This window comes from Schistocerca americana, chromosome 3, assembly GCF_021461395.2.
Source record: "Schistocerca americana isolate TAMUIC-IGC-003095 chromosome 3, iqSchAmer2.1, whole genome shotgun sequence".
In the NCBI taxonomy this organism is placed as follows: Eukaryota; Metazoa; Arthropoda; class Insecta; order Orthoptera; family Acrididae; genus Schistocerca; species Schistocerca americana.
In genome coordinates this window covers 725,570,037-725,594,867 of record NC_060121.1, presented here as the reverse complement: position 1 = coordinate 725,594,867, position 24,831 = coordinate 725,570,037, and the positions used below count along the sequence as shown (strand labels likewise).

The 24,831-nt window shown below is 40.7% G+C and overlaps 2 protein-coding genes across 6 annotated transcripts in view; one reads left to right on the top strand and one right to left on the bottom strand.

The window, feature by feature from the left end:
- The window catches only part of LOC124606752 (structural maintenance of chromosomes protein 1A), a 151,256-nt gene extending 150,555 nt beyond the window's left edge, over positions 1 to 701 (bottom strand). For both annotated transcript variants that reach the window (XM_047138798.1, XM_047138799.1), the window contains exons 1-2: positions 302 to 701; positions 101 to 221 (exon numbers count right to left, since the gene is read on the bottom strand). In XM_047138798.1, coding sequence (XP_046994754.1) covers positions 101 to 221; positions 302 to 413 — 233 coding nt within the window. In that variant the 5' untranslated portion in view covers positions 414 to 701. The remainder of the gene's footprint in view (positions 1 to 100; positions 222 to 301) is intronic.
- Positions 702 to 741: 40 nt separating this feature from the next.
- LOC124606753 (transmembrane protein 237-like) overlaps positions 742 to 24,831 on the top strand; it is a 70,537-nt gene continuing 46,447 nt past the window's right edge. For all 4 annotated transcript variants that reach the window (XR_006978719.1, XM_047138800.1, XM_047138803.1 and 1 more), the window contains exons 1-4: positions 742 to 992; positions 1,102 to 1,367; positions 9,449 to 9,576; positions 19,538 to 19,718. Coding sequence is in view for 3 of the 4 variants with exons in the window: in XM_047138800.1 (XP_046994756.1) it covers positions 833 to 992; positions 1,102 to 1,367; positions 9,449 to 9,576; positions 19,538 to 19,718 (735 nt within the window). In the remaining variant the exon portion in view is untranslated. The remainder of the gene's footprint in view (positions 993 to 1,101; positions 1,368 to 9,448; positions 9,577 to 19,537; positions 19,719 to 24,831) is intronic.

Below are 24,831 nucleotides of genomic sequence, written 5' to 3'. Positions count from 1 at the left end.
CTATTGACGCTACAATGCTCGTTAACACACTTCGCTATCAGTTGCAAACTTCTCACTTAACAGTAAAAATCTCTTTAGGTCGCAAAAATATCGTATTTACCTTCGCGAAATAGGCTGTCCAATTGACGCTCCATGTATTAGATCACTAAGCCTTTTAACTCTAAGACAAGAAGTCTTTTCTCCCATCACAAAACTGACAGCGTCCATAAAATTTGACTTTCCTATAAAATAAAAATATTCGTTAATTAGCATTTACTAAATATTCAAAATACGGGAAACAATAGCAACGGCTATGTATTACCTGATCCATTTGGTCCAATGACTGCTGTAAAAGACTTCAAGGGTCCAATTGATAAATTCCCTTTGTATGATTTGAAATTTTCAACTTCTATAAAAGTCAGTGTTGCAGGCATTGTGGAATTCTTCACATACACAATGCTCAAAGTTCAGCTTCTCCTACGTAAACACATTACAAAACAAATCTACCAAACACCCGCCATCAAACCCGAACGCAAACGCATCGCAAGGTGATTACGCGCGCGCCAAAGATGAGCCCTCACTAGGTATACCGAATATACGAAGTGTTAATTTCATTTAAACAATTTTGTAACTGGCATTCAGTGCTGATCGCTGTCAACTACTAAAGCGAAGTACATATCATAGCCACCATTAACTTCCAATGCGTTTAACGCGTTCAACTTAATGCAAGGCGCGAACATATACACTTTTTACCATTCATTTGTTCTGCCAGAATCGACTTCGGCTTTGCACGGTGTTGACTGTTGAGTGTTTGTAAATTCCCGGCTGTCAACTGAAGCTGTGTTGAATAGAAATGAACTCAGATAACGAAGAATCAGTTGAAGGAGAGAAGAGGACAGAAAATAAACGGAAAAGGCGTAGAAAGAAAGAGAAAGCAGCAGATACTGTTGTGACAGCGGCACTTAAACAATTAAATGCCGATGAAATCGAAACGGTGACAGAGGACCGTGTCGGTAAATTGCCTTTCCAATTGTTACGTAGCTCACTATTCGCAAGAAAGTATCACAGAAAATACGAAAAAATATATGGTACTGAACCTCATGTGTTTATTTTAAATTTCAGATGGCGTGGAGCATAGTGTAACAACACAACCAGTTTTCAGAAGTTACCCATCTGATATGGTTTATGTTGAAAGAAAGAGCGGTTTTTTACCAGCCCCGAGAGAAATAGTTTTATCACGCACAAGTAAAATAAAATTTAAAGAAAAATTACATACGGAGAATAAGTCAACAGTAGAATTAGCTGTAAAAATTCAAGAGGCATTCCATCCATTTTACAATTTATGCCACGGAATTTTAGGAGGAATGTCACTTACACTATGTTTGTTGGTGAGTTTATGACATTGATGTTATGATATGACTTTATATAAGTATGTTACTGCCTCAATGCCATCGACTTTATTTTTATTAGTACTCGGGAAAAGAAAGCCATATAAAGAAATAGGACACACACACACACACACACACCCCAAATATGCCACTTGCATTTTCAAGTGCAAGTGACATACATGATGTGACAAATATGGGTGAAAGAACCCCAGAAATCGGCCAGCTGGAGTATGTAAATTAACAATTACATCTCCAGGACAACACACGAGTTAACAGTGCTGGAATTCACCACTTATGATGCTTCCCAAATAAGTGAAGTGAAATGTGTATGGCAATAAGCAAACAGCCTCCAATTAGTTGCATAGACGGTACATACCTCCATGAATGAAATATGTTTGATTTGATTCTTCTGTCCGTGTCGTTGACTCTTTTTGAAAGATTAAAGTGCACCATATTGCTGCATATATTATCATATTCTCTATGCCATGCAAACCATAGTGGAGGGTAATTCACACCAATATTAGAGGTTTTTATTTCCTATTCCAGTCACAAATTCTCCTCCTCGTCATCCCTATATGAATTATATAGTTGTGGCTGTAGAATTGTCACAAAATTTTCCTCAAATGCTGATTTTCCTAACATAGGTTTTACAAGGGATTCTCATATAAATCTCCAGAGCGTGTCTGTTGCACAGAACTGTTAAGGTATTAGCAATGAGTCTGTAAACTTGTTCGGTTTTTCCTGTCGTAAGCCTATTCCAGACTCTCAAGCCGTGCTCTAGAATTGGTCATTGTCCTAGAATGCTTAATCAGAGTTTTCCATTTATCATCTAAACCACTGATTTTTGGTGTTTGATGCATTTCTTATTGCTATTTGTTTAAAAAATGTGACAAGCTTCAGAAGGTTACCACAAAAACTATCAAAAAACTATCCAATCTCCTGGTTTCCCACCTCCAGAAAGGCAACTCACTCACCCTTCACAACCTTTCCAGCAAACCTCAACCACCTCTCATTGCACACAAACCCAGTCTCTCCCATCTACTCAGTCTCCCACTTCCAGCTCCACTCCCTCCAAAACCTCAAAATTCCAATCAACACAATCTGGCACCACAACACCCTAACTCAGTAGTTAACCTTTCCTCCAAACCTCTCTCCCAATCCGAAACCTCTGTCCTATACAAAGGCCTCACCTTCAGCCCCACTCCCAGATTCAACCAAACAGCCCTCGTCAAAGATTCACTGTCCTACACTCGTACTCTCTGCTGGAAGTATCACTTTGCCACGAAGAAAAATGATCCTAATCCTACCCCTAATGATCCAACTCCCCAAGACACTATCCAAATTGAACCCTGCCTGGAACAGTTCCGTCCTCCGTCACAGCGGGACCCACCTCCTCTTCCTCAAAATCACCCTCTCAAAACCTTCCAGGAATTTCTGACTTCCAGCCTTGCCTCTCAATCCTTCTTAAAAAACCTTAATCCTACTCCCAACATCACCACTGCTGAAGCCCAGGCTATCCGTGATCTGAAGGCTGACCGATCCATCGTCATTCTTCCGGCGGACAAGGGTTCCACGACCGTGGTACTCGATCGTCGGGAGTATGTGGCTGAGGGACTGCGTCAGCTTTCAGACAACACCACATACAAAGTTTGCCAAGGTAATCCCATTCCTGATGTCCAGGCGGAACTTCAAGGAATCCTCAGAACCTTAGGCCCCCTACAAAACCTTTCACCTGACTCCATCAACCTCCTGACCCCACCGCACCCCGCACCCCTACCTTCTACCCTCTTCCTAAAATTCACAAACCCAATCATCCCGCCCACCCCATTGTAGCTGGTTACCAAGCCCCCACAGAACATATCTCTGCCTACGTAGATCAACACCTTCAACCCATTACGTGCAGTCTCCCATCCTTCATCAAAGACACCAACCACTTTCTCGAACGCCTGGAATCCTTACCCAATCCGTTACCCCCAGAAACCTTCCTTGTAACCATTGATGCCACTTCCTTATACACAAATATCCCGCACGTCCAGGGCCTCGCTGCGATGGAGCACTTCCTTTCACGCCGATCACCTGCCACCCTACTTAAAACCTCTTTCCTCATTACCCTAGCCAGCTTCATCCTGACCCGCAACTTCTTCACTTTTGAAGGCCAGACATACCAACAATTAAAGGGAACAGCCATGGGTACCAGGATGGCCCCTTCGTACGCCAACCTATTCATGGGTCGCTTAGAGGAAGCCTTCTTGGTTACCCAGGCCTGCCAACCCATAGTTTGGTACAGATTTATTGATGACATCTTCATGATCTGGACTCACAGTAAAGAAGAACTCCAGAATTTCCTCTCCAACCTCAACTCCTTTGGTTCCATCAGATTCACCTGGTCCTACTCCAAATCCCATGCCACTTTCCTTGATGTTGACCTCCACCTGTCCAATGGCCAGCTTCACACGTCCGTCCACATCAAACCCACCAACAAGCAACAGTACCTCCATTACGACAGCTGCCACCCATTCCACATCAAACGGTCCCTTCCGTACAGCCTAGGTCTTCGTGGCAAACGAATCTGCTCCAGTCCGGAATCCCTGAAGCATTACACCAACAACCTGACAACAGCTTTCGCATCCCGCAACTACCCTCCCGACCTGGTACAGAAGCAAACAACCAGAGCCACTTCCTCATCCTCTCAAACCCAGAACCTCCCACAGAAGAAACACAAAAGTGCCCCACTTGTGACAGGATACTTTCCGGGACTGGATCAGATTCTGAATGTGGCTCTCCAGCAGGGATACGACTTCCTCAAATCCTGCCCTGGAATGAGATCCATCCTTCATGGAATCCTCCCCACTCCACCAAGAGTGTCTTTCCGCCGTCCACCTAACCTTCATAACCTCTTAGTTCATCCCTATGAAATCCCCAAACCACCTTCCCTACCCTCTGGCTCCTACCCTTGTAACCGCCCCCGGTGTAAAACCTGTCCCATGCACCCTCCCACCACCACCTACTCCAGTCCTGTAACCCGGAAGGTGTACACGATCAAAGGCAGAGCCGCGTGTGAAAGCACCCACGTGATCTACCAACTGACCTGCCTACACTGTGACGCATTCTATGTGGGAATGACCAGCAACAAACTGTCCATTCGCATGAATGGACACAGGGAGACAGTGTTTGTTGGTAATGAGGATCACCCTGTGGCTAAACATGCCTTGGTGCACGGCCAGCACATCTTGGCACAGTGTTACACCGTCCGGGTTATCTGGATACTTCCCACTAACACCAACCTATCCGAACTCCGGAGATGGGAACTTGCTCTTCAATATATCCCCTCTTCCCGTTATCCACCAGGCCTCAATCTCCGCTAATTTCAAGTTGCCGCCACTCATACCTCACCTGTCATTCAACAACAGCTTTGCCTCTGCACTTCTGCCTTGACTGACATCTCTGCCCAAACTCTTTGTCTTTAAATATGTCTGCTTGTGTCTGTATATGTGTGGATGGATGTGTGTGTGTGTGTGTGTGTGTGTGTGTGTGTGTGCGAGTGTATACCCGTCCTTTTTTTCCCCCTAAGGTAAGTCTTTCCGCTCCCGGGATTGGAATGACTCCTTACCCTCTCCCTTAAAACCCACATCCTTTCGTCTTTCCCTCTCCTTCCCTCTTTCCTGATGAGGCAACAGTTTGTTGCGAAAGCTTGAATTTTGTGTGTATGTTTGTGTTTGTTGTTTGTTTGTGTGTCTGTCGACCTGCCAGCACTTTCATTTCGTAAGTCACATCATCTTTGTTTTTAGATATATTTTTCCTACGTGGAATGATTCCCTCTATGTGATTTGTGCTCTTGTCCCATGACTCAAGACTGTTTGCCACAGTGGTTAATATGAGCTTGGAAAAGGGCTCATTGAAATGAAATGAAATGTCATGTGGCTAGGACCTCCCAATCGGTGTGACTGGTCGCCTGGTGCAAGTCTTTTGAGGGGACGCCACTTGGGGATAATATTATTATTGTTATTATTATTATTGTTATTATTACTAAGACAACGCGACACCCAGTCCGTGAGCGGAGAAAATTTCTAACTCAGCTGGGAATCGAACCCAGGCCCCTTTGCACAGCTTTCGGCCATGCTGGCCACTCAGCTGTAGAGACAGACTAAGGACTTATTGTGCAGCATATTCAGTGTCAAATGTAGTAGGAGTTCGAACAGAACCTGGTGCCTTGTTTACATGATGCAGTATTAGTTATTTTCAGTACTGAGGATGCCTGTTTCAGTGTCCTTTACTTTGGTGTGCATTTGGTGGTCGGATATTGGTTTATGTTAGTATCATGATGTGTAGGTTTTTATTTGTGTGATTCAGTATTTTGGCTTCCTGTTTACTGTAGGCTGTTCCAGCTTGCGTGCTTTCCTTGAGCAGCTGAGTCTCATGGGCAAAGGTGGGCATAAGTGGAAATACAACAGTCTGGAAGTTGTATGTAGGCTAAACAATTGTACGGTCCTGGCCAAGTGGCTATAGGCTGCATTGGACGAGTGGTTTGTGCATGTTCAGAACATGTGAAATACAGTTACCTGGTGGGTCTCCTATACTGCCTATACCTGCATGTTGGTCAGCTGTTTTGCACCTTTAAGGCAGTCTAGCCTCATGGGGCAGTGTCGGAACAGCCCAGTCTGCAGTCCTTAGTTTGAACTCAAGGCTGATCCACAAGAGACTGGAAAGAATGTTTCAATCCAGTCATTGATGCCACATATGAACATAACTTCCCAGGAGCTCATGAGGTAATCTGCTGTGGTATGACTAGAAATTATTGGAGATTTCACGCATTGCACTTTCTACGTGACTGAATTGTAAAGAGTTGGATATGCATGGTTTGTGGCTGTTAATTCCTAGGTAGCTTCCATTGACATACCACGTGTATATGTGTTTGGCTGTTACTTCTGAAATATGTGAAGATTGTTCAATGAATAATACCACAATTTTTAAGCCATTAATATGTATGCAGGAAAATGTGCTTCCATGTGATACAAGTTTGATGTTTCTTCTTCACGTGTGTGAAGTTTCAAACAATTCCAGTAGACGGTGGAGCCATAGTGAACGAAAATGACATCTATGCAAGACACTCGATACAAGCAAAAAGCTGTAATTGAAATCTTCATCACATGACAAGAAAACGTAGCAAACATCCATAAACTTTATTACAGTGATGCAGTTAATAGGAGTACTGTCGGGCGGTGACTAGAGAGATTTAAAATGTCGGGAAGTGCAGAAATTGGGTGCCATAACTGGCTACGTTCAGGACAACCTGTCATAGCCACTGATCCTGACATAGTGAATCATGCTGATACCATTATCTGTGCAGACTGACATATAACAACTCGACTGTTGGCCTAAAGCTATTGGTAAGCATTGGAAATGTGTGTGCAGTTACTGAGACACTGAGGTATTCAAATATCTGATCATGATAGGTTCCACAAAATGGTAACAACAGCCCCCAAGATTCAAAGAAAAAACATTAAACCTTAACTGTTAGAGCAGTTTGAGGCCAACAGAAAGGCATTTCTGTTACAGATCGTTACAGGTGACAAAACCTTGGTGCATCACATTGAACTGGAAATGAAAAGGCACTCAGTGGAGAGTCACCATTCGCAGCCACCAAAAAAGATGAAATTCAAGACAGGTCCCTCTGCTGGCAGTCATGATGACAGTATTTTTGGGATAATGATGACATCATTTTTGAGGATATGTTGCCAAAATGGCCAGCCATTAATTTGCAGGCATGTGTGAAGGCTGAATTAAGTCAAAAAATGCTTCCGAAATGCTGAGTCTGACAATAACCCAAAGTAAATCTTGCTCCAAAACGATAATACATAACACACACAAGCCTTCAGAACCTAGAAACACATCACCAAAATAGATTCGACATCATTGCCACACCTACCCTATAGCCCAGACCCGACGCTCTAGATTTCCATTTGTATAGGCCACTTAAGGGTTCTCTATGTGAAACACACTGTGAATATGACAGGAATGTTATTCATGAAGTGAAACTGGGAATTATTAAGAATACAAGACAATAACTTTTTACAAACTTTCTCAAGAGTGTGTTCTTTAAATAATACTTTTCCACCATTACCAATCTCTGTAACAGCATTATGGGCACTCAGCAACTCAGTTGCTGGCATGCAACAAATCCCAGCTAGACTTATCATGACTCGGTCCTGGGAAAGTTAATTAAATGCAACTAATTCCAAAGTGCTGCACTTGTTGTTTGTGAAGTACCAACATTCCAATATACCATGACAGCCATGTTCATACTGATTTTCTTACTTTCGAGTAACTGGTAAGGTGTCATTGGTATGGCAAACATTTCTTTTGCAGGCATGGAGTTCTCTGCCTCTGATGACATGGAAGCACCCCATAGGTTTCCTACCTGTAGCCAGCCTCATGCATCTTTTAATTTTAAACCTTTCTTTGGGTCTGAAACACACTAGTAAATTCTGATTTAATTTTTCTTAATCTAAGACAAATTCTTACTGTTTTTCCAATTAGATGTAAGCCACATACAATAAAATGTTTTTATGATCACACTCAAGATTCAGGCTGCAGTGTTTTTTGGAGCTTCAGTCAATAAAGTTCATCCACATCCTGTTGGCTAAAGCAGACATTTCCACGATAATATATGGGAGTGAAAATGTTGTTGGAATTTTGAGGGAATGGTGATGCAGGGTTGCACCACATTGCCCTCATCTTCAGTTATAAGCCACAAGCCTTAGAAACCTCTATGTGCGGAGTGTAGAAGGGAATGCAAGAAGCATCCCTATGTATCTCTTCTTGTAACAGGGCTATAAGTATAGGAGGAGTGTCTTCATATAATATTGTCAATAACAAATGGAACTCAGATATTCTGCTTCATACTGTGCACCTACTGAGTAAAACCTGGCATCATAAATTGCAATCTTTCAAGTAATAAAAACTGAAACTGCAGGAGCTGGCATTGGTTGCTTCAGTGAGAAACCACTAACTTTGTGCTGAGCTCCTCATGTGAGAGGACAGGTAATCAAACCATGTGTGCATAATATTTCAATAGTAACAGCCTAAGTTATCATTGAGAACATGTGGTGTGTTATAGAAGTATTGTGCATTGTACCCAGTGATCCAGCCTCTCATCAAAGACTTCTTCATACCGTATATGATCTATTTCAGGAAAAATTCGAAAACCACAGAACTAGAATTGCTTCATAAAACTTATGTATAAAAAAAGTACTTGAAACATAGTACTGAAGTGGATGAGCCGTGTAAACAGTGGTAACTTTGACTTTTCTTTCGACACCACATTGTAGAATTGCCAAATGCATTATTTTTCTAAAGTGTTGTAATTTCTGCCTTTCAAGACTGAGGAGCCTAAAAAACAAAGAATAGTATGCCAGCTATAGTTGGATAGACTCATTGACAGGCTGGAGAAAGTGAAGAGTATACCACTTCTAGAGAGCACTTTAATCTCCAAAGTAAAGTTGTTGACTTATTTAGCTAAAAGCAAGGTAGAGGTTCATGGTAGCATTTAAGTTACCATAGTCTTGTGAGAGGTTTTTTTAACATTAAGATATTAAAAGAAATGAAGATCAGTGGTTTAGGACCCAACATTGAAGAGTGCTCTGTCTATTATTGCTGTAATATGTGCATCCTATGTATTTGTGAATTTAAAAAGAAAATACTGTAGCAAAATTCTAATACCCACAACCAAATTGTGAGCTTTGATTTGAATTTTATATTTCTTCATCAAATATATTCTTCTTCTTGCTGTGAGCATGGGCTTCTGTATTAAATTTCTGCTTCAGTAAAACTTCACTTTATATGTGACTGTATAGTATAGTAATATACCTGGAGCAGAGTCATCAAAGTAACACCTTGCTATCTCATGATATATAAAGGAAGTTAAGCTGCACTTTTTAAATAGGTTATTGGGATGTGCCAACTTCCAGCTTGCACAATACAGGAGCAGGAAATCAGTTGCCATCTGATCAATGAGCAGCAGTAGTCTGTGTTTTCAATTTTTATGTAAGTCTGTGGTTGCAGCAATATATTCTCTGTTGCAGGTTGTGAGCATTGGATGGACCAGAGTAGAGATAGAAGAATTTATTAATGTATATGACAACTTTTCAAGACCTGCACAATCAATGTTTTATTTTCTTACTGTGGTTTGTGTTATTTCGTCACTTGATAGGTAAGAACAATTTCATTATTGTTTGTTATAATGATTTGTACATGTGATTAACTGTAGCTAGATTTTTAATTTGTTGTTAGTTCTATTTTGGCACAAACCACATGCAAATTGCAAGAATTCGAATAAGCAGGTTGAGACACCAAGAGTAGTGTGAAACGTATATCTGTGTGAAATGGTAGATTTTTTATTTTGGAGGCTAAGTAAGAACTAAGGAGAAGAATGTGTAGGAATGTGACACAGAAAGAAGCAAAAAATAAATCAGCAGTATATCAATATCTGTTGACAGTGAAATCAGTAATATTTGAAAAGGAGCAAAAAATGAAATGCAACACACTGATGAACTGATGGATCTCTGTTCTGAATTGGCATTGAGTAACTGCAAAAGTCAGTGGCTGGATTGAGAAAATGAATTTCAATCATTCCTGTTAAGAGGACAGCACAGACACACTGGTTCTTATTATTGAATTCGTGTAAGCTAATCTGTTGTGGGAGCTGCCCATGTTGGCCATAGCTTCTCTCTTGCTCTCAAATCAAGAAAACCATCTTGGGCAGTTTCCATCAGTTCCTAGTCATCAGCCATCTTCTCGTAAACATGGGCTGCATTTATTATCATTTCGGACAAGAAAAACCTACTTGAAGTGTGTATCACATGAAACAGTGGCTAGGCTTCAGTTGTTCACCACACAATTCTTGGCACCCCACAATCCATGATGTTCTGATATATACTCACACTGAAAGTAGTTATGATGGACAAAGAGTAAAGCCTTAGTCATGACTCATTGGCTCCAGGAAGTAATGAAAATATATGGCTCCCTTGTAGAAGGCAGGCTTTAGAATACCAAGATCGTACCTTATGGAGTCATATTCCCAAATTTGTAACTTGCATATTGGATTAAAGTGTATCTAAAAATTGTGTTCAGGTGCTCAGATTGGAACCTACACCATAGATTGAGGTGGAAATTTGCTAATATAAGTTAAGCACTTGTTTCTGTGGAGTGTGCAGCAGTTTATTTCGTTTCTACAAATTTAGTTCTGATAGTTTCACACTAACGACTCCTTTTATGTTACAAGAACATTTATATAGAGTTACGAAGTTGTAATTGTCAGGAGAATTTCTGACCTTCGAATGGCTTCTTTTGCTATTGAATAATACTTTTGTTAATTTCAACTCATCCACCAATGAATAACTGGTTTGAACATTGACTCTCATGTTGATTTTGTAAGTTGATGTGTCATCTAACTATTGGAAATGAGTGCAGTCTACCACAAAGCTATTTACTTTATGGTTTGACGAAGCAACTGTTCTTAGCTGAGTGTTACTAATTAAAGTAATTAGAAAAAAAAGAAATGACTACAACAAGTAATTTCCTATTGTTACATAGTGGAGCAATCATCAAGAGTACCAATTTGCATTACTAAGAGTGTCTCTAAACAGATTGTAAGGTATGTCAGTGATAGGAATTTGGGCTTCATTCATCAGCTGGCAGTCAAACTAAGGATAAAAATGACAGAATGATTGCTGTATAGAGATGAATGCATTGGCATTGGCCATCGGAGTTGTACAGTTACACAACCAGACCACGAGGGGTGCGGACACCGCCTCAGTTGGCAAGACCGTCTGGAGACATAGGCAATGAGAAAAGTGTGCTTGATTTCCTCAGTCAGTTATCTTGACACATCGAACACCTTCTGGTCACTGACATTGCTATTCACATGCGGTGACATACCTGCTCCTGGTTATTCTTTCAATTGGCTATTCAGGCTTAATTTGCACCCTGTTGACAATTCTTGGCTTCACAGCTGAATTTTACTCTGTTTGTCTTTTTGGATTTGTGTACAGCTTGCTGTTGTCCACTCTCTCTCTTCAGCAATTTACTGTATTTCTTTGCAACCACCTAGTGGCACTACCTACCTGGGTAGTGCATTGCAAAAGAGGCAACGAGGCTGACTCTCATATGTGAAACAACTCGTAACTTGCAAAACACTCAGTGAGCATATCTGCTCTCAGACTCATATTGTGGAAGTGTGATTGCAGGTCAACCAATATGGGAAGTGTAATGACAGGTGAACTATCAGTGTTTGGGCTCCTTATCTGCAGATGCCGCAGCAGTAGGTTATTTCATATATCTGGCAAAATATCTTTGCAAGGGTATATGTGGGCAGAATAAAAGAATATGAAATGACAAATAGCTTTGTTGGTTATAAGTTCACCATCGGATGTAAATATTTTTGCTTTAGATGTGTTCACCACATTTTGTTTCCAAAAATTGCATGAGGTGAACCTGGTACCCAGATTGATACCATTCCAGGATTTAGAATCATTATTAGAGAATTATGAGCAGTTATTCTGATCAACACTGGATCAGGCCAAAGACTTTTGAAACACACATTTCACACAAGTAGTTTGCTATGACTAAATTGTTGCCAGGTCTGTTCCCAGTGTATGGTATAGTAATGGCAGAGTTAGACAGGTTATGAAACTGGGGGTAATTGTGCCAGTTTCATGTAGTCAGTGGGCAACTCCCATAGGCATCATGAAGAAAGCAAATGGATCTATTAGAATTCGTAGTGAATTTAAGGTGAAGATTAACATACAAAGTGAGATCGATATCTACCCAATCCTTTGGCGTGAGGAACTTTTAGCAAAGTTTGCAGGATGGGGGGGGGGGGGGGGGGCGTCGTTTTTCAGAGATCGGTTTGGAGGATGCATATTTGCAATCTGTAGATGCAGAAATGTGGAAAATACTGGTAATGAATATGTCTTTTGGAGTGTATTGAGACAAGAGGTTGCCTTTTGGGGCAGCCTTAGCACCAAGAATATAAGAAGCATTTAACTCGCAGTTTTCTTAACTGTGTTAACTACTTGGGTGACATTTGGGTGATGGAGGCTACTGTGGAAGAGCACATGCAAAATGTACAAACACTATTTCAACAGCTGCTGAAGATAGTGCCCCATTGAAATCTGGAGAAATGAAAGTTCTTTGCACTGTCTGTGCAGTATTTGGGGCATATGTCAGGCATAAAAGGGATCACACTGCCAGCAGAGCACATTGACCTCTGACTACTTCTACAGGGTGGCAGTTATTGAACTATGTGAAAAAAAAAATAGTTACAAACTATGGCATGCACACTCTTTATTCAACAGGTAAACAACACTACAGATATTCAGGTTTAGGTTTTGACGTGTTTGATATGCCTGCCATCATTGGCAATGATGTGGCGCAGACGAATTGTGAAATTCTGCATGACCTGCTGAAGTGTCGGAATGTCAGTGACCTCCTGAATGGCTGTTTTCAGCTCAGCAATGGTTTTGGGGTTACTGCTGTACACCATGTCATTAATATAGCCCCACATGTGTCCTAATCCAGAGAACATGGCAGCCATTGAGACTCATGTGAATGGCCTCTGGGTAATCCAGAGCCAGAATGCAGTCCCAAAAATGCTCCACCAGGACATCTAACATTCTATTGGTTCGATGGGGCTGAGCTCCGTCTTGCATGAACCAGATCTTGTCGAAATCAAGGTCACTTTAGATAATGGGGATACATCTTCTGTATTTGTTATCCCTTACAGATAAACCTCACTTTCTTAAAATTCTCCCATTAAACTGGAGTTGACAGTTTGCCACACCTACTACAGTCCTTATGTGCTCACTTCATTTCATATTTCTTTGCAGTGTTATGCCTAGATATTTAATTGACATGATTGTGTCAAGCAGCATACTATTTATGCCATAGTCAGACATTACAAGATCGTTTTTCGTATTAATCTGCATTAACTTTTTTCCCCCCGTTTGGGGCAAGCTGCCGTTCATCACACCAGCTAGAAATTCTGTCTATGTCATCTTGTATCCTGCTACAACCATTCAACACCAAAACTTTCCTGTATGCCACAGCATCATCAGAAAATGGCTGCTCACCCTTTCAGTCATATCATTTATGTATCTAGTGAACAAGAGCAGTCCTGTCACACTTCCCCGTGGCACTCGTGATGATACTCCTGTCTCTGATGAATACTTGCTGTCGACTGCAATGCCCTGGGTTCTGTTACCTAAGAAGTCTTCAAGCTGTTCGCATATCTGGAAACCTATTCTGTAGGCTTGTCCCTTTAACAGTCTGTGGTGGGACACTGTGCCATTTGTTTTCTGGATATGGAATCGGCTTGTTGCCCTTCATCCATGGTTCACATGGATTGATGCACTCGAGAAGCTTCTGGCCCCAAAAAACTTAAAGGAATTGCGGTCTTCTCTGGGTAAAGTGAACTGTTGCATAAATCAACTGAAAGCTTCTCTGTAACAACATGTCAAGAACAGTTGAAAGCATATTTAGGGCTTGATGAGTTTTATTGTTGTTTCAGACAGAGTCTTTCATCACCTCACCTATTGAAGCTATTAAAGAAAGAAGCAGTATGGACATGGGCAGAGCAGCAGCAGAAAACTTTATTTTATATGTTCAAAAACTTTCTAGATGGTTGTAGTGTGTTTTAGGTTCATTTTCATGTGAATAGTTTTTTTCTGATGCCTCCACTGAGTTTAAATATAGCAAGTATCATACCATATACGTAGCCTGTTCTTACATGTGGAGCACATGCTGAGTGTTAAGATAGTGACTGCCTTGCAGTGGGAGTGCAGTGATCTCTGTCTGTGTGTAATGCATGGTTGTTTTGTTTATTTGTATCTAATGTCATCAAAACTTATCTGTTTCGGTTGGCACGGGTGGAGTTTTGGCACACTAACAAGTTACGGTTGACTTGTTGCACTTCCTGGCATGTTGAACTGGCAATGCTGATTGCTTTGCCCATGTTACCAACTGCCACGATCACCTCCTTGATGACATCCACCATGTGCCCTTGAATCTGTGCTCTTTCCTGAAGGGTGACAGTCACTTATGAAATGTCCTGGTTTCCCGCATTTGTAACATAACTTTTCCTGGTAGCTGATACTGGTTTTCTTATCAGTGTGGAGTGCTTTGGATTTTACATTTTCACTTCCATCCTTATCTCTTCGTTGTGCACAAGCAGCCCCCACCCCCGTAACTGCCTGTCCAACAAAGGTGCACATTTAGTTGAGCCTAACCAGAAGTGGTTCAAATGTGTTCTGTTGCAACTGTCACACTGTTTCCAGAGCACAGTTCAAGGAAACTGCCAGGTTTCCTCTGGATATCAAACTACGGACGCACATCACAATAATACACTGGTCCCCTATTACTTCCGACCTCCTTATCCTAAGTGATCCTCAAGTTTTGTTAGCGATATATGTGTCACATCTCAGTACAAAAAAATGGTACAAAAGATGAAAAATAGCTGTGGCTCGCCACACACAGAACTCATTGTGATTAGTGCTGCAAGCTAGTGCTCAGAGTGAAGATGTAACCTGTAGAATAGTTAGTGTGCTTTTGTTTCTTAGGTGTTTTCTTCACCTTTTTTTTTTTTTAGTTGTCATACATTTAATCAGGTTAAGGAAACTCGTGCTCATTTCTATGATCACATTTACTGAAATTTAAACATATGATTAAGTTTTGTGATAGTCTGTCAGGAAATGCCAGTTTATAACTATCTGCATTTTGTTAGAAAGAGACTGCCACCTATTCTCAAGCTTCAGAACTGAACTCACGTTCGTGGTTCAGGATTAAATCAGTTCCCTTTCATTGTCTGTTTCATTTCCATCCAAATATTGTTGATGAGGTTGAGGTCTGGGGGCAGGAGGAGGTCAATCGGGAAGAGTTATCCCATTCTGTACTGTAAATCACCTGTACACAAGAGCTGACTTAGTGTACTGGAGACTGGACCTGTACAAAACACATCACTCTCTTGAGATTCAGTTGTTTCAGTGGTGGAATCATTGAAGGGTGCAGAAATTTTGAGACTCCAGTAACTTTATTATATATGTGATTGTTAACATGCTAAAATTTGTGCACTCTAATGTTGTGTATCATTGAGTGAATGTATAGTGTTATGGTGTTGCTGTTGTAGCTACTAATGTTTGGTAAGTTTTGTAGACTCGTGGTTTATTTATGTATTGAACACAGCATTTGTCTTGGCTTAGTTATGAATACCGGTGTTGAGAAGGTTTTGTGCACCTTCTATTTGAGGTATTCATTGGGCTATGAGCAGTATTGGGGTGCAGTAGTCAATATTATGTTATGACTTCGGAGCAAGTGCAGCAGAAAGCCATTACCAACTGCAGCTCCAAGGGATACACCAGACAGAAGATCCTGTGAACCCAAAATAAAAAGTGGCGAAAAATATTACATCAGTCTGGATAGAGCTTGCTCAATAGCATCTTATGAGACATCATACATTGTGTAACCAAGTCTGAAAATAAAGTAATTTTTGTCAATTAAAACTCTAGTCTACCATTTCAGGTAGACTGGATAAACCACTGTTTTGTGGTATAACATAGTTTGACAATTGTACGGGAGTACTCCATGGTTGGTATGATCACAGTGTAATGCAATATAACTAACACACTCTATAAGACTATAGCTATCTCTCTGCTGCGTCCATAGATTTTTTCATCCACCTTCAAGTGTGGTTTTAATGCGCACGTGATCTTAGTCTCACTCGGATTTTAATGTTTCGACTACTGATTTAAGCTTGAATTGTTCAGTCATAACATGGTTGCATGTTTCAGTCTGTTTTCTCATGAACATACTGTAAATTTATTTCTCAACTTTCTATTGCTTCTTGAAATTCTCATGTATTCTTTTTGTCTTGATGTCCCACCCCCTCACCAGTTTAATTTGTGTTTATTTCTGTGTTCAAGATCTTTCACATACACGTAGTATCAGTATTGTTATCATTCATTTTAGCATGAGGCCTATTTTTTCTGAAAATCACAACTGTTCACAGTTTATAGTTTCCTCTCCTTGTCGATTATTGGTTGTTTCTTAATTACCGACATTTGACAATTGGTTGGGTGGAGTTCATTAAACACAATTAACTGGAATATCACAATTAGTTTGTTATACCCTTTGATGTACCTTAATATTGAGTTATAGTAATAAAATTATGCCATGAGATTCAAATAAAACTTCAATTTCTGTGATGGCTTCATTCCCTAATTGCAAATTACTGTTCAGTTTTATTAAATTATTATTATTATTCAAAATTGTTAACGCTTTCGTGGCCAGTTGTTGACAAACTGGCTATTTGCTTCTGTCTCGGGTTCTTTGGCCGATGTTCATCTGATAATTTTACTGACGTTTTGCCAGCACGAGTGGCTGGCGTTGTCAAAGCTTCAACCTCCATTGCCGGTGGTGGACTAGAGCCGAGCTCGCAGCCGCAGACTGTATGTACCTGGCACGCCAATGACTGAGGGCTTCTCCGCAGTCATTTCCGGTGCAGTTCTCCTCTTGCTACCTGCGACAGTCGTTCTCTGCAGTACGGGAAGCCAGGATCCGTTTACCTTAAGGCTTTCCTCTTTCTTGTTGAAGCTGTTCCCATGTTTGTGTATTTCTACAGCTTCTTTAAACAATCGGCCGTGGCAGAGCACGCGCTGAGTGAGACCGACCCTGTACTCTGACACGGAAGTTCTGGCTGTAGAGAAGCACTATCACACCCGGTTGTTTAGAGAAGCTGTAGAAATACACAAACACAGGAACAGCTTCAACAAGAAAGGGGAAAGCCTTAAGGTAAATGGATCCTGGCTTCCCTTACTGCAGCAAACGACCGTCACAGGTAGCAAGAGGAGAACCGCACCGGAAATGACCGCAGAGAAGCCCTCGGATGTTGGCACGCCAGGTACATATAGTCTGCTGCCGTGAGCTCGGCTCCAGTCCACCACCGGCAATGGAGGGTGAAGCTTTGACAATGCCAGCCACTCATGCTGGCGAAACGTCATTAAAATCATCAGACGAATGTCGGCCGAAGAACCTGAGACAGAAGGAAACACACAACAGAAAATTATTTTTACTGTCTTTTGCTGTTTCTTTAGAAGAAGTACATGCATTCACACACACAACTACATAGACACTCAAAGACACATGCCCATAGCCACGCCAAGACTTGTGCGTGTTTCGATGTGCAACACATCAGTCATCTGTAGGTCACTCATTGCCTTTCACTTATTTTACATATTATGCCGTTCAGGTGTGTACGTTGTTGTTGTTATTATTTTTATTTATCTACTTGTGTGTCTTTTTTTCATATTGGTCAACAAGGAGAGTGAAGAGTGTAACAACTTCAATCCCACTTCTTTTTTGTTTCCTATTTTTCCATTACTCCATCTTCTATCCACATTGTCCTTTCCTTTCTTTTGCTCATGTTGCTCAACTGCCATAAATGTAGCCAACTCCTTACAACTTTTAATGAAGTTCCATTATTGATAAAGTATCCAAATGATAGGATTTTATGACGTCATCTTTTGGCCCTTCTCAAGAATCTACATTTACATTTATATAGATGCTCCACAAGCTATTGTACAATCAATGTGTGGTGAAGTGTACCCTGTACCACTACTAGTCATTTCCTGTCCAGTTCCACTCGCAAATAGATTGAGGGGAAAAAAAGACTATCTATATGCCTTTGTATAAGCCCTAATTTCTTGTATCTTAACTTCATGGTCTTTATTCGCAGCATATGTTGGCGGCAGTAGAATCGTTCGGCTTCAAATGTCGGTTCTCTAAATTTCAGTCATCCATCTTGCCATGTCCATCCTTATTGCTTAAGAGTTACATATACATTCCTGTTTCTGCTGATCATTCAAGACATATGGTGAAGTAAAGAAACTTTATTTTTACACCAAAATCATTTTTTATTTCTATTTCTTCCCTATCTGGAGGGTGTAGTTTAGTTTTGTTTGTAAAACGTTGGTACTGTGGCGGTGTGTGCGTAAGAGGCAGATGGTGGGGCGATGTGCACGGGTAAGAAGCAGCGTACCACATGACACTCCAATCAGTAGCCTTAATCTGCCATGTTGGCTTGCAGCAAGTGCTTTGGGGTGTACATAGAAAATTTAGCATGTTTTCATGTTTTTTAGATATGGTGGCACTACTAATCCACTGTAGTGTTCAGTATGGGTGCATACAGCAACAAGACTAGTAGTATGTTAAGAAGAATGAAAGGTAGTTTTCTGAGTGTATAAATTCCACTAGGGAGTGTCGAAAGTGGGAGCAATGGTTGAGTGTAGTGCTCATGCCAGCATTGCCAGTTACCAGAGTTGGCAACGGGTAGACTGTGAGGTGTGGCTCAGAGATACAAAGGAAATGTGCACTGTGACAAAATATTCTCCTTCTCTCTCTGCACAAAATTCTTCACACAGCTACCTTCTAATGTTCACACCCCTGTAGCACACTCCATTCTAAGATTTGTGTTTGTTTACCAGTATGTATAACAAATTTAGAATTTCCTTTAGATCAAGCTAATTTTTATGGAAGGTTTGGGCTTCTTTCTTTGTTATTATCAGGTATGTGCAACAGTGCACTCATTCTTGTTCATTTCTGTCTTTCATCTTATTGTTAACATTTATGACATTGCCAGAATACCATTATGTTATTACAAAATTTGCCAGAATGTTTTAAGACTGAATTTCAAGCAGCTGTGAACAGCTTGCAATAGCACGGAAGCTATTTTACCTGTCTGGAGTTACAACTAGAGAAGATTGTGGTGGTACATAGCATACAGAGTAAGTCTTGGAACTGGCTGTAATTAAAGCAAAAGTAACTAAATGACATATAATTGACAATGGAGTGACAGCAACTATATCAAATGCAACTGACTATTTGAAAACATGTGACACAAAGATTGTAAAAAAAAAGAATCTATGTATTATTTTGTCTTTAGATGGACTGCTTGTTGTGGTTATGTGAAATTGCAATATTATTATTTACCTTTCAGTAAAAATGTCACACTGTAACCTCCTTAGATAGGTACTCATTGCTTTATAAATGCTGACAAAATTAAGTTATTTTGATGACTTAAACACCATTGGTGAGTTGAGATAACTTCAGTGTTCATATTACAGGTGTGATGTTGCACAAATGTGTGGGCTCCATGCAAGGAAGTTGTGCCTTCATCATTTTCCAGACATTTTGCTGCTGCTACTGTATTTGTGCACTTTGGTAACAACTGTTGTCACCAGCTACTGGGATGAACAACTTGCCTACCACCATCATAATTCAACTGGCATGTGGAAAGATGATGCTGTATGTACAATAAGTATATGTTGTGATCTTCTAGGTATACATTTGGATGTATTGAAAATATACAGTTGATAAGGTTACTTTTTGTGATGTATGAGGGTAATCCCAAAAGTAAGGTCTGCTATTTTCTTATAAGTACATTGACCTGTTTATTTCTACAATAGTTTACATCAGTTTACAGCTTGAACATTTAGCTACTTTTCAACATAATCACCATTTCTGTCGATGCATTTTTGTAGAAGCTGTGGCAGTTTTTGGATGCCAGTGTCATACCAGCTCACCGCCATGCTGTTCAGAAAGTTATGAACCTCTTCTTTCACCTCGTCATCAGAGGTGAATCGCTTGGAGCACAATTAATGCTGACAGGTACTGTGAGACTCTGAAAAAACTCAGACGGGCAATTCAGAACCAGAGAAGAGGAATGTTGAGCAAGGGCGTACACATTCTCAATGACAACGCTCACCCCTGCAAACCGTTGTTCTCCTGCAACAGTTTCAGTGGAACATAATCACCCACCCGCCCTTATAGTCCTGGCTTGGCGCCCAGTGACTATAACCTGTTTCCTAAGTTAAAAGAACATTTGGCCGGAAAGCGATTCAGCTCCGACGACGAGGTGAAAGAAGAGGTTCATAACTTTCTGAACAGCATGGCGGCGAGCTGGTATGACATGGGCATACAAAAACTGCCACAGCGTCTACAAAAATGCATCGACAGAAATGGTGATTATGTCGAAAAATAGCTAAATGTTCCAGCTGTAAACTGATGTAAACCATTTTAGAAATAAACAGGTCTATGTACTTATAAAAAAAATAGGAGACCTTACTTTTGGGATTACCCTCGTATATTCAGTGTGACACTTATTTTCAATTGAAGGTAGGGGGTGGGGTCCAGTAGGCGGAAGGAATTGCTCACAGTGTTTGTAGCATTCCGTATTGGTTACACATACTCCATGGGTGGCACTAAGTCGTGATGGTTTTAGGGAGTTCTTAGCCTTGATTCAGTTCTGATTTGGGAAACCCGAAGTTTCTTAGCAGGTGATTGCACAGATATGAGAAATGGAATGGATAATCCAATTAGAACTAAGAGGAAAGCAGAAGAGATTGAGAAAAAAAGTGTGGGAGAGGTAGTTGGGGAGGGGGGAGTATAGAAAAAAATGTTGAGTATATATTGTGCGTGACAGGGGGGGGAGGGGGGGGGGGCGGATGATGATATTAACACTTAGGCGCCGATGCCCGTAAAAATACGGGTGTGTGCGGTCTGCCCAAAATCCGGCGCCTGTAATTTTACGGGAGCATGTTCTCGTTCTTCCCCTTCCTTCATTTGTGTTTTCTTACGGCTCCCGCTTGTCTGGGAGGCGCTGCATGGACTGTAGTTTGAGTATTGGTCACTAGCTGGTGCAGGCATGCTGTGGAAGGGTGTGTTTCCCTTTTTATTTGTCGGGTTTTGTGAGCGGCGATTTTTTCCCGCGTGGTCTCAGTAGCGTCGACATGGTGAAGCGTGGCTTGACGGGCGAAGAAATTGCTTGCGAATTATATCGTGATTTAGAAGAAAGTGACGTTGATTTGTCAGAGGAAGATATTATAGATTAATCTGATGATGATGATGTGGACTATGTTCAAGAAGAAATTTCTGTCAGTTCAGGTAAAGAATTCTGACAAAAAACATGTATAATTTTTGTTCAGATTTTCAGTGAAAAAACTCTCAGTACGTAATTGTGATTTTATTTGCAAATACTACTTTTCTGATAGATTCAGAAGAGGAGAGCAGGTGTCCAAGCATTTCAGCAGCAAGTAATCCCGTCAAAATTGTGGGTGAAGAATGAGCGAGACTGATGGTGAGGGGGAAGCCGAGACTTGCGCCCCGCACCGATTTCGAGGAAAGTTGGACGACTACTGATCGTGCACCAGATATCGATCTATTCTCAGGACAATCCGGAATATGCAGTGTTGTCAATTGAGACCAGAACAGTGCACCTCTAGAATTTGTTTCATATTTCCTGACAGACAGTATGATGAAACATATAAAGGAGCAAACTAATCTGTATGCTCAACAATGCATCAGGAACTTACGAAACACAAATTCCCTTTCACCCACCTGCTCATTATCAAAATGGAAAGGAGTTACACCTAAGTAAATAAGGAAGTTTCTGGCAATTGTAGTCCATATGTGTGTAAGTGTGAGGCCACGTGTCGTGTAATTTCTGTCCAAACATCTTGAGCCGTGGCAGATTTCTTTCTATTTTGAGAAACTTCCACATTAGTGATAATTCCTTAGCTAAGAGGAAAGGAGAAACTGGCTATGACCCACTGCAAAAGATGAGACCCCTCCTAGATAATGTGTGTGCTAATTTCCAGCGTGCGTATACACCATCTCAAAAAATTAAAATAGATGAAGGCTTGTGTAAATTTCGAGGTCATGTGTATTTCAAACAGTACATGCCACAAAAACCAAATAAATACGGTATGAAACTGTACATGTTATCCGAATCTGACACAGGTTACATCTGGAATTTCTCTGTTTACGCAGGTGAAAGTTCTGACACGGTGACTCTGGTAAAGACATTGCTTGCAAATCTGTCAGGAAAAGGCTACATGTTGTTTACGGACAGATTCTACACAAGTCCAATACTTGCTTCAGAACTGGAAGCAGCAAAAACTACTCTTGTGGGAACAACAAGTAAATCTCGGCAGGGATTGCCTCGTGCTATGAAAGATCCGAACCTTCAGCGAGGTGAACTTATTTTCAGGCGTAAAGGAAATATGTTAGCACTGTGTTGGAAGGACAAAAGAAATGTGCATATGATAAGTACAAGGCACACTGCTGAGATGGTCACTTTCACTGATCAGAGAGGAAGAGAGAAGTCAAAGCCAGCCTGTGTAGTGGACTACAATACAAACAAGTTCAGTGTTGACTTATCAGATCAGCGATTGTCATATGGTACATTTGAACATCAGACTGTAAAGTGGTGGAGAAAGTTGGCATTCCATGTTATACTAATGGCGATTGTAAATTCCTGCATATTATACAGTAAGGTTACTGGAAAACACCTCACAACATCTCACTTCATGACAGTTATCTGTACAGATCTTGCACAAAGCAAACAGATCTTGCACAAAGCAAAGATCTTGAACCCAGACCTGGTCCCTCTGGATGCTCAAGGCTATCTACTGGAAATTATTTCCTGGGAAAGATTGAGACAGAAGTAGGTAAGAAACAGAAACAAAAACAGTGTGTAGTGTGTTCTCTGAGAGGAAAAAAACTGACTGGAAAAGTGTGGCGAAAGACACAAGCTACCAGTGTAGTGAATGTAAAGTAGCACTGTGCAAAATGCTGTGCTTCAAAATTTACCACACAAAGAGCAAAACTGCGTCTTAAAATGGTTACAGGAGGTTACTGTAGATAAGACATACTGTATCCATCATAATTACAATTTTTGTGTAAAATAAAAAAAAAATTCCTTCTAGAAAATACAGTGAATATACCTTTGATCATTTTTTTCCTTTTTTCAAAAACAATGTTATAATAATAACGCTTGTCAAAAGTATGTATTAATTCAAGAGAAAGGTATTATATATGGTTTTAAACAAGAAAGTTTAGGTTTTTCAATAAGAGTAATTTTATTGCTATAACTGAAACCTTTCATGGGTTGTAGTAGTTTAAAATACGTTAAAATCAGCCAGTCTTTATGGTAGACACCTGCGCACAATGGCTCAGGACCCAAAGTGTTAAACCGAGGAGGGCTGCTGGAGACCAAATCTACATCCCCAGAATTCAAGAAATTGGGGTATCCCAGTACCCTTATGCATGTGGTGTATCATGCACTGAAGCCCCTTGAGCCATGTTGTTTAGTTACTCAGTAACTAGGTGACCCCAAGTCATATTTATTATTAATTTTGATGTGATACGGGCATTTAACATTGGAATATGTCAATCTTTCTTTTAAAAAATGGTGTAGGATAACTGTGTATGAAAAATCTCTTAAGATATGCTAAGCACTGCTGGAAAAAGCATACTGTTGTGTACATAGTTCCACGTATTCAGCGCATACACAACTTTTCCACTAGAGCGTGCCCCGCTAAGCACAACAGCGCAGGCGCAGCGCTCGTCCATCTCCGCACTACGAGATGGCGCTGCCTTAGAGACGGACCAAATTCTGCTTCCACTGATCCGCTTATTAATATGTAACGCAGCCAATGAGATTGCTGCTGACGTAGAACCTTTCCTTCTCGCGGATCACACTCGCACAGTGATACATGAATGTGAGAGGTATTATAATGACTGTACAGACCTCCGATTAGTCAGTCTGCATTTGTCTGCACCAGTCTGTACCAGTTTGCATTAGTCTGTACCAGTCTATAGTCAAGTTTCAGTCTGCATGTAAGAAGATTATCATATTCCTGTACATAGCCATGAAGATAAATGTATAGACACTTTGTGAAGTATCAGAGATATGTGAGAATAATATTAACGTACCGAGACCAAAGGAACTTCAGACTGTCAATTGTAAACAGCATCCAGAATCAAGTTACGTAATGTCTATGCTTGTTTTTATTTTAATAAGTGTGTGTGAAAATTAATCAAGTTCTGTTTAAAGTTGGTCACCGTCAATCTGCTACTCTAAGCGTGCAAGTGGCATTTCTATCACCTGACCTAACGGCAGAAGATAAACACGCCACAATAAGACCGTGAGTCATATAGCTGACACTCGCCTACTTCATTAGAGCGACAAGTCAAATAATCTGATGGCGTGTGTACCACAGATCTTACAGTACGCACACCACACATACTATAATGGAGTTCTGTGGGAACAAATTGTCATCACCGCATGGTTAAGACTAGTCTGTGTCCTTCTATACATTTCCCTTTTTCTTTGACTAAGGAACAGTGTGAGAAAAGAAACAAAAAATAAACTTAAAAAGGCAAACCTAATCACTAGAAAGTAGAACAGTGGTTTTTGTGGTGACTGTGACACATCACAAATCTTGACACTTGTTTGAAGGATTTAACAAGCTCCTAAGTAGCTTCCTCAACAGTAGAAAAACTTGCTACTATAATAGCTTATTTTCTAAAATTGATTTTGAGTTACATTAAATAAAAGTATCTCCCTCCAAGAAAT